The 18640-nt window shown below is 35.9% G+C and overlaps 2 protein-coding genes across 2 annotated transcripts; one reads left to right on the top strand and one right to left on the bottom strand.

Annotated features, from left to right (window-relative positions):
* Positions 1-3096: 3096 nt before the first annotated feature.
* On the bottom strand, positions 3097-7260 carry LOC122248535 (thioredoxin domain-containing protein 12). The gene is made up of 4 exons (XM_043008605.2): positions 7103-7260; positions 4856-4969; positions 4069-4212; positions 3097-3749 (listed from the first exon to the last, which is right to left on the bottom strand). The coding sequence occupies exons 1-4, from the start codon at positions 7191-7193 to the stop codon at positions 3601-3603; spliced, it is 498 nt and encodes a 165-aa protein (XP_042864539.1). The 5' UTR covers positions 7194-7260; the 3' UTR covers positions 3097-3600.
* Positions 7261-7455: 195 nt separating this feature from the next.
* Positions 7456-18066, top strand: LOC122248534 (uncharacterized). The gene is made up of 12 exons (XM_043008602.2): positions 7456-10621; positions 11323-11523; positions 12813-12961; positions 13077-13205; positions 13951-14132; positions 14907-15099; positions 15340-15514; positions 15756-15935; positions 16079-16297; positions 16639-16932; positions 17358-17455; positions 17685-18066. The coding sequence occupies exons 1-12, from the start codon at positions 8044-8046 to the stop codon at positions 17793-17795; spliced, it is 4509 nt and encodes a 1502-aa protein (XP_042864536.2). The 5' UTR covers positions 7456-8043; the 3' UTR covers positions 17796-18066.
* Positions 18067-18640: the final 574 nt, after the last annotated feature.

Genomic DNA, 18640 nt, shown 5'->3' with positions numbered 1-18640 from the left:
TTTGCAGATCTTGATTCCGTGTTTACCGTTATTTTGAATGATATTTTTTGCTGTGCTGGCAGACCATCTCGGATTTAAAGGTGCCATGGTTAAAGGGTGAAGTAAGCTGAATGTTTGCTCATTTTTATTTTCCTTTATCAAAACATAGCCTGGCACACAGCATGTCTTCAGTTAGGTCACTCTAAAATTAATTACTAGTAGCGATAAAATGTGTTAATTACAAGTCAACTAGCAAGACCTGCTTAAAATAGATTAAAGTAGTAACACCAAACTCTCAGAAAATAAACTGTACCCAATTTTTTCAACCAGAAATAGAGAAAGTGAATGATATTTTTACTGAAAACACCAAGTCATAAAATCATTTATTGTACAGATTCTATACAAAGTTAGTGGTATGGTCGGTCTTTATATGAAGTTTCTCTTTATTTATGAAATGTATTTAGCTGCCTTGTTAATGAAAATTGACATGGATAACTGAAATGATACAAGAGACACTGAGTAACAAAGAATTGATACAGTGGTTTATTTAATGAAATGTTCCTTGACAAGGAAACAATTTGAACATATCCTCTTCATTGTAATATATTAGTCACAGAAAACAAAGCTTCTACTGTATTCCTCCCTTTAACTGCAGCAAAAATCTGATAAAAAATGTAATTACTATGGGTATACATTGAAGCTAAAGCATAAATACTGGTAATATTTTATATATTGCATAATACTTGATTCTTTTTTTTATTTACTTCCTACTTTTCTTCGTCCGCCTCTGAACAAATTTACTATAATATAATGTTAACAATGTTTTTGCTTTCCATTCAAGAACTGAAACAATCAATTTGCAATATTTCATTATTTTGAATAAATTAAGACCTGTCTGGTAGAGAGGCCAAAAATCATCAAAGACGACCTAATTGCTACAGTTCTGTAATCTTGTAACGTTGTATAGCAAAAGCACATGTTGCATGTACATTAGCAATTCTCTGGAAAGAGTGGGGGCAAACCAGTATTTTTTATTTCTAGTGCTTTACTCCTCAAACCAAGAAAGTCTTTTTTTGTTTAAAAACAGCATTCTTTGCCATTGCCAAGTTCACCCTTGTTGATAAAAGGCACTTATTTTATACATCAGCTGATACACTAAGCTTGTTCAACTTAAAATCAGTCATCACACCTTCCTTTGGAATGTCAGTAGACAGAAACATTATTTTATATTTGAATATTTCACCTGAAAAAAGACATCAATGTATGACCATCATTGTGCTGACAGAATTATCACTTAAGAAGACAGAGTTGGGATTTTATCTTTAACCCAAATGCTCCGGGTCGTTGATAATTGGCGCACGATGCATTTCCGGGAGGCTACCGCGTAGGCCTTAACTCATGCCGGGGTCTTATCTTATCTTATGACGCCCGGCATCGAGGTGCCGTTACCTTACATGACAGCTGGAATTTGGGCCAGGAAGGTGCCGTCTTCACTGCATGCCATCCGGAGGATTTGGGTTAATACCACAACACATACCATGAATATAATCAATGGAAGGTACACTAATTATCTAAAGGTTGAAAGGTTGCTAATGAGTGACAAAGTGAGAGGACAGCACAAGAGTGCATACCAAGTCCTGGTACATGGCCCAATGCCCCTCTCCACCCACGTGGGACCTTGGTTATAGCTATGGCTGTGTAAAACCGTAATGAGTGATACAATCTCTCATCCCCTTCCCATCACAGAAACGGTTTAATCTAGCAGCAGTGATAATTTCCTCATGCCCTGAGCGGGATGCAAGTGTCAGCCATCTGAGTGTAAGGTTTAAGAGCTATCACTGAGATAGCTAGAGACTTCACCATTCCTAGTATCAGCATTCCTAGTATAGGGCTTAATTATATGTTATCTTTATAATTAATCCCTATCCATAATGCAAGAGACAATAGAATGAAACTGGTCATAAGCTCAACTAAAGTTCAGTTCCTGGTCACCAAGAAAGTCTTCTTGTGCTTTCAAGGCAGCATAACTTGCTCTCTGGTCTCTATGTCAAACAATAAATTTGAATCCTATTCCTCCACAAAATTTTCATGGTTCTGCTCTATTTCTGTCCTGTATGAAGTAAAAGATTACATAATAGTTTGGATTACAGGTTTGAAAATGTCTGACAGATGTACAGAAAGGTGCATGATAGCATTTCCTGACAGTGTTTGTTTTAATTTTTTTATGCTGCTGCCTAATGCCACCAAAGACAGAAAGAGGTAGATACCTGAAATCAATAATTTTACATGAAAGAGGGAAACAAAGAAAGAGGCATAAGGCAATAGACCAGGGGTGGGGAAGCAAAAGCATTGGATGCTGTTGAAGTTTGCTGACAAAATATAGACACTCTGAGTGGCAGTGAAGCATCTGCTTTAAAGAAATAGAGCAGAAGACAGTACACAGTGTTTACTTTTGTTTCATTTCATTTCATTATTTCCTATCGCATTATGGATATTTCTTTCTTTAGCATGAGAGGTATAGAAATTCCTGACTGGATGAAAAATATATATTGTCTTGTGCAATGCACCTGAGTGTACCCCTATATAAAAAAACGAAAATCTTGATATCAAATACTATATTGTGCAGTTAAAAATACAATAAAATGGAATTAATCTAGTAACTGGTTAGTAAAATACCTACAATACTATATTGTGCAATTAAACATTAAAATACAATGAAACATCTAGTAATTTGTAAGTAAAGTGCCTATTTTGCATACTCACCTTTTGATTAATAAATTTTGCGATACTATCTAAATTGTTATCCTATTTTCTAAATCCATTGCCAACAGGGTTGTTTTGGCTCCAAAAGGCCAAAACACTGGGATATTTCAAACACATAAGCCAAACACCTCGGACTATGTGCCTGGTCACCCGGCGCACCAGCCAGAAGGACAGTCATGACAAAATATCTCGTCCCCAGCGACTGGTCCTGCCATCACTCGACGTGATATCTTGTCACCCGGCGTTAAGGAGTTAAAAATAAGAATGCACTGTATTTTGATCAAATATACAGAAGGGAAAGAGTTGGAACAATTACTTGTATAAACTGTTTGGGAAAAGGTTTAGTTGTCAGGATAATCCAATTTATATTTATTTGGTAACACCTATTACATTTTACAAGGTAATCAAAGCCAAAATACATCCAAGTAAAAAAGATAATTAGTACCTTACTAACTCTTTCTCTATTATGTCAAATGAGGATCAATGCTATCAAGAATTCTCTTATCAAATATATTTTCTTTTTACACAAATTGAAATGGATATGGCACAAAACACACAACTTGGTAAAATGAAAAGAACAGAAAATAACTTAAAATAAAAGAGCTATCCATCCACTGGTCTTAAAAGTCTTAAAGATGGATAAACTTCTCTTTGGTAATATAGACATAAAAACATCTTTTGCTTACTACAAACAGGTCACTTCTATCTAAAAAAAAAAAGTAAAAACATACAAAGAGTAATAAAAGAATAGTACAATCGGCCCTCTTTGGCTAATTTGTATCTCATGGAATATCAGTCATGGATGAAGTACAAGGTTTTGCATACAAATTCATGCTTTGGCTACAGCTAGGTCATAGTTCACAGTTCCTCTCCTCTTGATGCTGGAGATAATGCCTTGGCTGCTGCCTTCATCGTTTCTGCTACAGATTTATCATCAAAGTAGAAATATTTGTACTTGGGATTTCCATTTACATTGTACAGTTCTGGATGCACCTTGCCTTCTGAGTCTGCAAAGAAAAAAGGTAAAATCATTCCAATATCTATCTATTATTGTCTTGTATTTCAAAATGCACCAATGCTACATATTTTCAAATGATCTTATTGAAAGCAATATCTATCTCATTGTATTTTTCTCAACTTCTGTAACAACAAGATTTTGACAGCCTTATACCATCACGTCACTTGACCATTCACTAAAAATTCTAAATCATTACAGAAGTAAATGAAAAAATGGATCACAATACAATTACAATGAAACTGTTATAAAAGAAGAGGGTGTAACGATCTGCACAGTTATAAATAACTCTCAGGCAATAACCTATTTACCTAAGAACAGGATGCGTGGAATGTAGCCTCCATCAGGTGTGTATTTCTCATCTTTTGGCTCTTCATCGTCCAAAGTATTCACCATCACAAAGTTCTCACTTAGTTCCAGGATTTCAGATGAGGCAGCAAACTTTGGTTTGAAAGCTTTAAAAGAATGAATGGTTTAAGTACAACACACTACTATACAATCAAAATACAGGGAATTTTGCATCTACAGGCATGGAAGTCATATAATGATAATCAATTACTTCCCTTTGTCAGACTGTTCCAGTAAATTATGTCATCTTTTAGCAAAAGCATTACATCAAAATTCATAACACTAACAAGACTGCCCAGCAATATTATAGTTAGATAGATAGGTTAACAGATATGGATGAAATTCAGATGGAAAAATATATACATATATACAAATATATATCTATATATATCTATATGTCTATATATATATCTATATCTATATATATCTATATATATCTATATATATATATATATATATATATATATATATATATTTCTATCCATCTATCTATCTATCTATCTATCTATCGATCTATCTATCTATATATATATATATATATACATATATATACATAATATCTATATCTATATCTATATCTATATATATATATATATATATATATATATAATACAGAAGTATAGATATATATTGCATAGATAGATATAGATGCAATATGGAAGGATATATTTAGATATATTAGAAATATATATACTACAGATAGATATGTATGTAAATATAGAAAGATATTCTACCTTTTTTCATACTAACCTTTACATGCTCCACACCATGACTTATGTATAATGAGCATTAATGGTTTGCCGGTCGTTTCTGAAATCTTTAGACCTTCCTCCAAAGTATGCCAGTCATATTTCTCCCCAAGACCTGAAAGTAACCCAGAAATTAATGTACGGTATCAACTCTATATTGCTTATTTGTAAATACGCAGAAAAAAATAGTACATTTCAGATATGGAATTTAAGTGATTCAAAGTGAATATGTATGATGTTGTATTGATGATATTGGCATGAATAGACAGATGAAATCATTCATAGGAATTTCAAACCTATATGTCACATTCCATATGCAACAATCTTGTTTTTTTAACAATTGAGGATTGCATAAAGGATATCAAATCCAGAAGTAAAATGAATAAAAAAGGTAAAACTGGTAAAATGACAGTAATAATAATAATAATAATAATAATAATAATAATAATAGTAATAATTTAGATAACAATCATAACATATAATTCTGAAGTGAAATTCTGTACAGGTATTCATTACTATTATGTTTCTAGAGACTACTTAAACATCTTAGCCTTCTGCTCAAATACAATTCTTTTTTAATTACTGGTACACCATCAAAGTTGATCTTAGTACTGTCATACCAGTGTTTTATGACAATGTATTAAACTATGCATTTTTGGGGGTATTTTTTTTTATAATGAGGATGATGATGATAATGATGATGATGATAATGATAATTTCAAAACAAACCTCAACTTTATCTTTGTGTCTGAAAATATTATAAATTTCTCGGTATTTTCTACCATCTACTTGACTTTTGTGTAATATCTAAAAAATGTCCAGATTGCATGTGTATGTACACAAAAATGTTTTGTAATCCATTTAATTTGCACTATCTATAAAAGTGAAATAGAGATCTTTAGTGTGAATCAATCTCTCTCTCTCTCTCTCTCTCTCTCTCACACACACACACACACACACACACACACACACACACACACACACACACACACACACACACACACACACACACACACACACACACACACACAGTTTTTATCAATTTATCAAAATACTATCAACAATAACAGGACAATTGATGTATATTGAGTTTCTTAAATCATTATGAAGATTGTGATAAGGGGGGGGGGAGGACTGAAGCTAATTATAGTATTAATTTCCTTTATATTTTGCATTTTACATATACATGTGAGTACATCTTTATTTTAACTATACAAATTATAATGAACATAATATTGCATTACATTTTTTTTTTTTTTTTTTTTTTGTATTTTCACCCCCCTTTTATACAAGAGTGAACTTTTTCAACTTTGCTGCTCCATTATTCAGTAATTACTTGACACAGCAACATTAGATAAATCATATGGGGTGAAAGATTAAGTTAGCTCCTTGTAAAAGTTGAAAACTCAATGTTATTTGCAGTTGAGGTGAAAGTTGGGCAGAGGGAGTCCAGTTCTCAGGGTCTCATGTTACACACCCACAGTGGCTTTCAAAATGGTACTTTTCTCATAATCATATTTCTTGTGTTTCAAGATGGAATGCAATCTCAAATTCAACACAATATTAGTATAATGTCAAGTGATCACTGGAGCCTCTGTGTCATTAGTGCTTCTGGAAAGGCCAAGAAAACTTCAATAAGATTATTCTGATGCTATACAACTTGGATTGGTTCAATATTTGACATAAAAATCAACACTAGAGTCTACAAGATATATCTTTCCAGAATATACAAGACAGAAATATGTTGGCCTTTGATATGCTGAAAGGTTTAGTCCTATCACTGCTAATGTCATTTTTATAGTCAACAGATTGTGATAAGGATATTTTAGTTCTTAATACTTGTCTTCATAACATTTGTAACATTTTCTTCAATGCTGTCAGTGAAAAAGACATTATCTTTTAGCTGAACACTACTGGTTAAATCATTCATAATTACATGAATTCATAAGTTCTTATAGGAATGGATAACAACAAAACAATTACTCAATTAACTTAGAATATAATAACAAACCGAAACAAACTGCCAAAAAATGATTAAATAAAACTGATCTTCTCTTTACACCGTAACCAATGCCACGTGTCAGTTATACATCATCTAATATCAGCATCACAGATCAAGTGTAGGAGGAAACACTTGTCCTAACTCTCTATCATAAATCGTACATTCCGACATACCCATTAAACATCAACTTTTTTTCGTTCCTTAATTCCAAACTTATAAAGACATATATCCATCAGTCATATCTACCCTTTCCACGGTCCTCGTCACAGGAAGCCAAGCCCGCGAGACATGCCAGTAGAAACACCGAGCCAAAGACTTTGCAACTCGACCCTTTCATGTTGAAGGTGCGGCGCGAATGAGTGTTATTGCTATCTCTCAGGTCAGCTGATACGAGCTGCCGTACACCGCTAGAAGTTTAAATTTTTATCGTTTTTATAACTCGTGTTGGTTGAGCCGTGACGTCATGATGACGTAGGGATCCGTCAAGTTAACGGATTCCATTCTTGATTATTTAAAAGTTGTGCGGCTTGTAAGAAATATTTATTTATTGGGAAATTCCGAATCGCTGAGTATTATTTGTATTGGGATAATGATCTTATTTTTTGTTTTGTTTTGTTTCTGATGGGCTTAATATGTACGTCATGCTCTCGCCCAGCGTGAAACCTCGGGCCGCGAGAATTCGCTTTATTGTATATTCGGTTTGTATTGCCAAGTGTAGTCTATCACTTGATGTGAATAAAGAAATGAATAAGCTTATTTCTATATTTTTCCTTTAAGCGAGGAATACTGCATCATTTGATATATATAGGTGTGTAATGAGAGACAGGACAGAGATGGCCGATTCTTGAGACTCGTTTTGAAACTCATTCATGGGGCGATCTCTTAGATCTGCCATAGTCAGAATAGACTGAAGCTGAGAGGTGTACAAAACATGCCACTATGACCTTTCATATGCACAGGTACATTTCTGTTGCATGACACCCGGTGCAACAGGTCAAAGTAAGATGTAAACAAAAGATTGTTAATTAAAATCGAGCCTCAGGACATTCCATCGCGGCCAAGACTCGTTTTTCGTGTCTCGGGCTCGGCGTCAGCCACTCAGCGAGCGCCTGTGGCTAGCGCGCGAGCTTCCCATTGATCCTTGTTCTCTCGGAAGACCCCATAGTAACTCCGAGACGGGGGTTCACATGTCACACAACGGAACCCTAAACATTTCACGCGACGATGTTGGGGAGGTTAGACGTGTGTTCATCCTCAAGAATGGAGGCAATGAAACGGTGGGGTGTGATGGGCAGGGGGTTGCTCCTCTATCCCGAACGCCCTCCATAAGCAACGCCACAACACAACATGGCGGCAGTGATAGCGGGGGTATTAATGGGAATTGTGACAGTGATAACGTTATAAACGGGATGCTCAGGGCGGGCGAGGAGGATGTGGATCCAACCAGTGATTTGGGGGCGGACCTGCAGCACATCGAGGAATGGCTCAAAACGCGGAGTGACAGTTTGTCAAGCTTTGACTTTGACTCAGAAATCAAGCCCTCAGAGATTGACATCAGTGACCTTTTTAATCTTAAGAGTAGTGTGCAGTTTCACGTGGGTGGCCAGGACTATGGGCTCGTATTTTCCAAAGATGGAGCTAATGACGCTGGCACATCAAGTAGTACATTGCCCAGCCAGTTTACATTCCCTGACATGGGTGACAATCTTAGTGGAAGTGGGAGTCGCCGAAACAGTTTCACCAAACGGCTAGAAACGCTCATGCAGGTAGACAAGGGCTTATTTGAGGAGTTGCTTTTGACGGACCAGGGCAAGAAGTGCGGAGCAAAAAAATTAGAAAACATGCCCTCGTTACCAGCTGAAGACCGAGGCCTGTTTGAAGAACTGCTCTTGCCAGGTGCTCAGGAAGAATGGGCGCGGCTCCTGGCTGTCACGATGGAGAAGAAGGAATCCGTAGGTTCGGGATCAACCATGGGAGAAAGCGAATCTCTGCCAGAGCCAATGGAATGCAGTGACCCCCTGCCATCAAGCACTCAGGAGGCAAGCACAAGCCAGGAGTCCACTGATGAGCTCGATCTGATGGTGAGGAATATTCAACCCATCAAACTTATGAGCCCACAGGAGATCGAAAATATGGCATCAAGGCCGCTGGGTTTTGACGAAACTCCAGTGAAGGCAGAAGGCCAGAGGAGCAGGGAGGTTGCAAACCAAATTGAGGAAGATTTCAATTTTCACCCCTTTGGGACTCGAGGTTGCGATGACAGCAGCACACTACCGCAGGATATCCTCGCCAGTCCTAACAGCGAGGTCGACAGCAAGCTTTCAAGTATATTAGCAATGGATGCTTCGAATGACACGCTGGAGATAGAGAGTTCAAGTGCAAGTGACATGCTTGAGAACCTAAACAAAACTCCCCCAAAGCCAGAAAGAAGCATATCACCTGGGACATTTTTAGTAAAACTAGAACCCAAGGAGAACCAAGCATCTCAGGACAAGAGTTCATCCAACACTTTTTCTCTAAGTCATCAGACGGCGACCGTCATGCCACCTCCACCGACGACTTTATCAACTACGACGTCACATGGTTATTCAACTTCCGTTCCTATCTCAATACTGGATGTGAGCGACATAAGTAATATTATGCCCAGGACAGTGACTACCAATAGTAATAACTTGATACACACCCCTGTTAACAGTACAATGGTAAGTCTCACTGCAACAACTACAACCACTACCACGTCCGTCAATATGGCTCCAAAAGGGCTGCTTAAAATTCCATCAGGTTTGGTGCGAGCAGAATTAAAGAAGTTACCAGTTGGAATGGTTCAGCTGCGGTTAGCGACGCCACCAGTTTCCTCTTCTACTGCTGTTGCAACTACAAATGCTGCTCCAACCACAACAGTGGGTGGGGCACAGTTGCCACGGCCAGCCTTCATCCTCCGACCTCTGATTGCTCCAGGGCAACAGATGCAGCAACAGGCCCCACAGCCAAGCACTATGGCACCCAAAACCATTGCACCTCCAAAAGAAAATACACCATTAACACTTACTCCATTAAAAGTTGTTGCTGTGCAGCCTCCAAGCAAGCCCGGCACTGCTAATATAACAATTACTGTTGATCGTAAAGCAAATCTCACAACGGTAAATATAGTTTCATCAAATAAAGAGCACACTGTCTTCAAGATCAACACCTGTGATTTAGTTAGAGCTGTTTCAAGTATTCGGGAGCCTCACTTGGAGCCACTGGGACTCACTCCACAGCAGTTGCTGCGCTCAGCCCACACAGCACATAGATTAATTCAAGAGGTACACCAGGGGACAGCCCGACAGACAAGGACCGGGGGAAAAGATGGTGCTTCTGGTCCTCAAAATTTTGAGATAAACCAGGTTCTTCAAGAGGTCAAAGCTCCCATATCAAGAATGCAACAAGGGCAACTCGCCTTACTGAGACAGGCTGCTGCAACTGCTCGATCAACTCCAGTTACTAGTGCTTTAAGTCCAACTGCAAGTAGTGGAGTTGTGACATGTAATAGTGTAGGCTCATCTATAATAGGAACGGCGCCAGTGTTTGTAACTGCTTCAGCCTCAGGGCTTACAGGGAAGCCCCCAGTTACATCAGTAACAGAAGCTGTCTTAACAACTGCTAAAGGGATACAGACCAGCTTAGCTTCACAGAAAACGCAGATAGATTCTTCACCACCATCAACTTGTTCAGACGGCAGAGCTTCACGTTTACCAGTTATCAGCTCACCTGACAAATCACAGTGTAAGTACTTAATTGTTAAATTATAATGAGCCTATTGTTGGAAATACATTTTCTGTGATGGTTTTGATCAATTGAGTAGTTGTTTAGAAAAAAAAGGAAAGCCTATTAGTTGTTTCCTTCATTCTTTTCTATTCTTAATACGTCTAATTGTAATTTTTCTGGCTTAATTGTGATCTTTGTTTCTATTATTAGTATTATTTGTTATTGTTGTTATTGATAATGTTATTGTTATTATTATTAGTATTATTATCATTGTCACTATCAATTATTATTATCATTGTTATTATTAGTATTATTACTATTTTTTATTTTATTTATTATTATTATTTATATATATATTTTTTTTTACTGTTTACTATTATATTATTGATTACTCATTATTATCATTATCATTGCTATTACTACTACTATGTTTCACCACACTTTATATAAATTTATTAAAGCTATGGATTTTTTTGAGCAAACACCTACACACATCTGAGTCAACTAGGAGGGGTCTGGTCAAGCATGAACCTGACCAGGCCAGAACTCTTGCCAGAGTTTTATTTTATATATTCATGTAATCTTTAGACTTCCCAGTTATTGGAACCATACAATTTTAGGATATGTAACATATACTTTATGTAATTTTTAATGCATTGTTTCAGTAAGGAGATTGTTTTTCTTCCTGTTTTGTAATTCTGAATAACATTTTTCCACAGTGAAGAATGAAGGTGTGGGTCTTTCCTTGCGCCCTGGGGCTCCACCCACCATGGTCTCAGTCCCTTCTGTCTTAGACACATTGTCAGCTTCGTCTTTAGTCTCCGGCGACCTTCTTCAGACATCTGCGCATTCTCCTTCTTCATCTACGACTACACAGAACGACGAAGATATTAACGATGAAAACCCGGAAATGTGTACAGGTATGTGAGTGATTTTAAGAGGACTAGAGGTGACAATCATGTTTTTTTATTTGGTTGCTTTAGATGTGATTTAAGGGGAGCCGAGTTTCCACAATAAATTTTATTGCTTTCAAGTCATACATAGATATACAAAAAGGACAAGAATTAGAAATGACACAGGTAACTTTCTCTTTTGTATGAATGGATTTTTTCAACAGAGAGTATATAAAACTTCAACTTACACCCAAAAACTTATTGAGAGCATAAACTGAACCTATTCCATCAACCTAGTCAAAGTTTAGCCAAGGATGTCTTTAGTATGATGAGAATTTAGTTTTAAGGTTAATATTGGTATATGTAATACCTTTACACTTAGGAAAAGCATCAGAGATTGATAGCAGTTTATTATGTATAAGGATATGGTGAGAATATGAGAGGTGTAAGCCATCTTGGTAAAGTTTTGTGGGTAAATGGAAGAGAGCGAGTGAAAAGTTGGAGCTTCACAACAGCCACTTTGCAAACGTGTTACTTCCTGCAATGCTGGTGGTAAGTTTTAAGCACTTCTTATTTTATTATTATTTATTATTATTACTATTATTATTACTACTGTTGATAAGAATATGTAATTTTAAACCAAGTTAGATTTTTGCTTTTGTTTATCATTCACACAAATGTATATACAAGGTTAATACATTTTCTTTATTACCAAATATATGTAGCACCTTGCCTACAACTTTCACTATTTGAAGTATTGAAAACTAATTTACTTTAGATGAAATGTGAAACACCATTCTCAATGGGAATATTTAGGTTTATCAAAAACAGAAAGTAGTATGTAAAAGGTATAAGTATTCCTCCTTCAGTATGCTAAAATTCAAGGCTTTTTATTGACCTAGCATAAGTCTTTTGTAAATCATTCTAGAGAAAATTATCTTACTGGTATCACGAGAAGGCAGTGTGATGTGTTATAAAATATTGATTTTCTTAAGTGTCTAGCATAAGTTTATTAAAGTCGAGTTTAAATTTTGTTGTTCTTCCACCAAATGTTGAATGTGTATCCTATAATTCAAGCCCAGAAATCTTCAGACTAAACTTTTCCAATAAAGGTATCAGAACTTGAGGAGGTTGCAGCAGATGACATAAAATACAATTCTAGTGCAGAGTTCCATGTTAGAAAGTTTTAAGAAATCTTATATTATGATCTGTTCTTCTCTAAATATGTCTGACTTCTTTTTGTGGTCATCTATAATAAAGTCTGACTTCTCGCGGTGTGTATTATTAATTGGATTATCTAATTTCTTTTATTGTAGTTTCAGATGAGGTAGCAGACAAGGCTTTAGAAGAATTAGGTATTCACATAGATTCTCTGCAGTGTGAGCCTTCACCGCAAGGGGGAAAGCGTTGGCTCTGTCCAATAAAAGGTTGCTGTAAACATTTCCCCAAGCTTTCATCCTTAAAGGTAATCCATTGAGTGTTTAAAATGTGTTTTTTAAATTTATTTTATTTTAGAAGTTAGTGCTTAAGATATTGATAAAAAGAAAGTGGTTAACGAAACTGGTATTTTTCTTTTAAAGGTGCATCTTCTAAGTCATAATGGAATCCGACCCTACAAATGCAGCTACGAAAATTGTGACTGGGCTTTCTACACATGGTATAAACTGAAAAGACATATCGAAACACATCTTAAGAGAAGGGATTTTGCAGTAAGTATATTTGTTTTCTCAGTTTAACTTCGAATGAGGATGTAAAGTATTTGAAAAAAAAAAAATTATGGGATACTTCCATATACTTGTTTCATTATGACCAATTCTGGAAAGTATCAATTCAACAAATATACTTGTATCCTTAATTACAAGAGGAAATATGACTGCTACTACTGACTATTTGTAAATGGAAAGAAGTGTACCTACACCTCAAGCTCATGATATGAAACAGAATATAGTTTCTCAGGTTTTCACATATGAAAAGATAACTTCCAAGGATATTAACTTCCTTTAGGAGGGCTTAGAAGCACAAAATTTAAGAAATTAGGAAAAAATTTATATCAGGGGGCGTCATTTTGAAAGTTAACCATGCATATTAATTAAATGTCACAGTCATTATGAGCTTTCTATGTATGATGATAATAGATATGCTGGTTGTTAGAGTAACTTACCATTAGTATTACAGTATATGAATTTCTTAAATGCTGTGTTCTCACTCAGAGGATTAAGATTGTTCAAGAATAATAAGATTACTTTCCAATTGTCCTGCTTATTATTTATGAGAATTTTATTTATTTCATTATTTTTTCTCATCGCACCAGGAGAGATCTTGTGCACACGCTTGTTATCTAGTAGGCAGGAGCAGCATTATGCTAATATAAACCCTGGTGTAAGTAAGTTCAAAGTGAAAGAAAAAATGTAGTTTAGTTTACCTAGTACATGTGCTTATTTATTCTGATTACAGTGCTCAGAACCTAACTGCAATAGAAGATTCACCACAGTCTACAACCTCAACACGCATCTCCGACTACATCAACGACCAAAGTGTTGGATGTGTTCATTGCCAGAATGTACAAAAGCCTTCCATACGAGGAGGGAGTTGGAGGTCCATATGAAGACACACAAAGATGTAGAGGCTCCTTATAAGTAAGTTTTGCATATATTGAATGTCTATGTATTTGGTTGTATATTCTTAGTTTCTTTGTTTTTTGTTAATTGAACATCTGTACTTTAACCCTTTGGCTTTATTAGTTAAGTAGAAAATTATTCCTAGGAGATACCAGTTTTCCCTCAGAAACCAAATTGCCAATTTGTATACTACCCTATGGTAAAAAAAAAATCATGAATTTAAAAAAAAAGACCATATCTTTCAACAAAGCCGAAAAGAAAGTGTTTTTTAGCACTTTTAATTTTTTTTTGCAGTAAATACTCCCGGAATAAATGATGTTATATGTAATGATAATCTGCAAAAACATAGCCAGTGTAGTTAAAAAAAACATACATATAGTTGTTCATATTATAAACAACATTTGTATAAGATGAAAAAATTAAATTGGAGAAGTGTTGAATTTTATTTTGTGGCATTTTTGCAACTTATACAGTCAGGGGGTAAATATTAAAAATCACATTTTTTTCAATTTACACAGTCAAGGGGTATATATTAAAAATCGCATTTTTGCAATTTCAGCAGCCAAAAGGTTAAGTAAATGGATGTGAAACAATGAGGGTTGTGATACTGTTGATATAACCTAACATTAACATGACATGAACTCAGCTTCAATTTTCTCTGTCTTTCTTCTTTTTTTCTGCACTTGACAGTTAGGGATGATAATTCTTTGATAATTAACTGGTTTGTAATGACTTGTTGGGTCACTTTATTTATGTATATATATTGCCTTACATTATTGCCTATTGAAACAGGTGTGGTGTGGATGGCTGCAGTAAATCATACTTCACACCAAACTCCCTAACCTCACACATGCGCAGTCATCACAAGGAAGAGGAACTGAGATGTCAGTGGGCGGGATGCGGGAAGAAGTTTGACAAACCTTGTAGGCTAAAAGCTCACATGAGGGTGCACACCGGCCAGAGACCATTTATCTGCACTTATGAGGTAGATCCTGAGTACTTTTTTCCAATTGTATTTCATTGTACATTCTTGTTATGGGTGCCAGAGCAAACAGGCATATTTCTTTTGTGCTATTGATTATAATAGATTTTTTTATTCCATTGTTTAGTTATGCTGCATTGAGGAAAGCTTGAAAATTCAGTAGATTCATTTTATGATTTTATATATTTTATGCTTATTATGCATCAAAACATATGTGAATGACAATTATTTTTCACTTTCCAGGGTTGTAATTGGTCTTTCCAAAGTGCAAGTAAATTGAGTCGTCACCAACGGAAGCATACAAATGATAGAAAGTTTACCTGTACCATATGTCAGAAATCATTTTTGCGATCTGAACACTTGAAGGGCCATCTTCTCATCCACACTGGAGTCAGGAATTTCCAGTGTCCTGTTGAACGTACGTAATGAGGAAATTAATTGTTTTCATTGTGAATGGTTTATATTCTGGTATATATATTTCTTTTTGTGTCATGTTAAATCACAAAAGGTTTAATGAATTACCTTTTCAGAATTGAAGGGCTTGTTCCTTGATGTTTATATAAATAACTATTTGGTTTAGTGTTTTGAGCTTATGTAGCTCACTTTAACCACTTACTTCTATATGTATATATATTATTACGATGTGTTATTTCTTGCAGATTGCAATGCAAAATTTACAGCGAAAAGCAGCCTATATGTGCACCTGAAGAAGCATGAAGGGAAAACCAAAGAGAACAATAATAAAGTAACTTATCACTGCCCTATTGATACCTGTGACAAGAGTTATAACTCGAAGTTCAACCTTCGTCAACACATGCTGAAGAACCACACTATCCTCAGTGAGTGTAAGAGGCATATTCCATTCTTTGCCTTTTTATGTATCTACTTGAGTTTCTGATGGCATTTTTGATCTTCTAACCTTGGAGGCTAATGATGGATATGGTGCATATAGATGCAGTATATAATACCTGTCTCTCCACAGCCACAGATACAAGTCAGTTGGATTATATAACACTACTAGGGGAAAAGGACCTTATGATGGACCACCTTCTGCCGCTGACAGCTGGTGGTTCTACATCAGCTTCTGCTACTCTTGATCCCAATGTTCCGGCCTCTTCACTGGCACCTTCATCTCATGCTGGGGACACGCATGCCACTCTGCTTTCAAGTATTGAGCTTATCAATGGAGACATTGGCACAGGTTTGTCTTTAGAAAACATGGTAGCATAGCAAATAGGAAACTAAAATTAAATTTAATATATAAGTATGTTATGAAAAAAGTTCAGACTCAGAGTGCACGAGTCATCCATTCCTTAGGCAAATCTATTAATAGGCTGTTATGATATACATTGTGTATGTGTATAATAGTTCTTAAAATTGTTTTAAAATTCTCTATTCAAGTTTAAGAAATCAAATTGATAGATAATTAAAAAAATCTAAAGGGAGTGTTTTTATTATATGTTGGTGTGTGTGTATGTTCAAGTGTGTGAGTGTAAGATAACATGTTTCTTGTTCAAAAATAATCTCAAATAAATCTTACAGATGGTACTAGCATTCCACCCATTATCGTGATGGAAGGGAGAGCGGCAGCAGAAACCATCGAAGGCATGGATGTTGGTATGCCAGACACTCTGATGGGGAATACAGCTGGTGGTAATGGGGAAAATGAAGTAGAGTCCCTTGATATGCCAACTATATCAAAGGATTCAGTGTCTGGGTCTGGAGGCTCGGCAAGAACCGATGTCCTGGGTAACATCATTCGTTCACGTCGAGCAAGAAAAAGACAGCAGATGAATTTAGCAAAGAAAATGGCAGAACTAGGATGTCATATATCAGGTGAGTTAACACTTTTCTTCTTGTAATTTTAATGTTATTATTGCCGTTACAGCCTTGTAAAGAATATTTAATGGTCATGTTCTTCCATGTTTATGTAAGAAAAGATTTTGTGGAAAATGAAATTGTGGTCTACCTTTCCTTTGTGGAATTACCTTTTTCATGGCCTATATGTATAGACTTCTTGGTATTATAGTCAGATCCCTCACTGATGGAAATTGACACAAATAGTTGAATATCTGGTGAAATTAAAAGTGAAACAGGAGACCAAGGAAATTATAGTGACAGATTATGTATATATTTTTTTTATCCTTATTATGTAATTATTTGTTTATCATTTTAAAAAGTTTACAATTTCTTTATTCATTTGATCATAACGGATATGAAAATTAGCTATGTATTAAAATAAGATTAATCAATGTACCCAGGTACTGATGGTGGGTTGAATTTCACCAATGATGTCGTGTTATCAGCATCAGCAGTTACTCTTCCAGCTACATCACATCTTCAGTCAACTTTGCTGCAGGTAAGGTCCCTTGTTTTTAAACTGTTTCCTCTGATGTCTTGTATTTTATGTTTATCATGAGAATAAACTTCTAGTCATTACGGTTTCCAGACTAAAAAGTATCAAATAAGTTTTTATTTTTATGATAATCAGATATATTTTTGGAGCTATTGATTCAGAGTTTGTGTCACCTGTCATTTTCAAAGCATTTATTTTCATGGTCATTTATGCTTGTCTTTTCCATTGATAGGATGATGCTGTCACTAGTGAGTTGTACCAAGAAACTCTAATGGGACATGATCTGCTCTCTGACCCTACTACAGATCCACAGTCAACCATCAATCTCCGTGACTTAGAGTGAATATCATATCTGTTACAGACATAGCTCTTTTAAGGTCTGACTGATCTCATTTTTATAGGAAACATGTATAACTTGAAAAAAGTGGAATAAATTGAACACACACACTCACTCTCACTCACTCTCACACTCTCTCTCTCTCTCTCTCTCTCTCTCTCTCTCTCTCTCTCTCTCTCTCTCTCTCTCTCTCTCTCTCTCTCTCTCTCTCTCTCTCTCTCTCTCTCTCTCTCTCTCTCTCTCTCTCTCTCTCTCTCACTCTCTCTCACTCTCTCACTCTCTCACACACACACACACACACACACACACACACACACACACACACACACACACACACACACACACACACACACACACACACACACACACACACACACACACACACACACACACACACACACACACACACACACACACACACACACACACACACACACACACACATTCACTCTCACTCTCACTCTCACTCTCTCCTTATCCCTTTCCCTTCTCCCATTTACTCTTTTCTTTTTCTTCTCTTTCTCATCTCTTCTTAATTCCCTTCTCTTCTCTCTCTATCCACTTCTTGTCTAACCATTCCTCTCCTCTCTCACATATCGTGTCCTGTCTACATGTTCATGTTGTAATTTGTTTCACCATAATGTTTGCTAGTGCTAGCTACAACATATTAGTACTCTTATTGATATATTGTGGTTGATTACTGCCGTATGGACGATACTGTTTCCCCATTTCCCCGAGTCATACAATTCTGTGATAAAAGAACTGACTTTGAGAAGTTTAGTCTCACATGTTGGTTTCTTTATAGTTGTAATATTTTGGATGAATATTTTGTAAGACATATTACATTAAGC

The sequence above is a fragment of the Penaeus japonicus genome, unplaced genomic scaffold, assembly GCF_977035675.1.
Source record: "Penaeus japonicus unplaced genomic scaffold, GWHDUDI00000001_assembly GWHDUDI00000009, whole genome shotgun sequence".
NCBI classification, from domain to species: domain Eukaryota; kingdom Metazoa; phylum Arthropoda; class Malacostraca; order Decapoda; family Penaeidae; genus Penaeus; species Penaeus japonicus.
The sequence above is the reverse complement of the archived record's forward strand: the minus strand, read 5'-3'. Positions and strand labels throughout refer to the sequence as shown.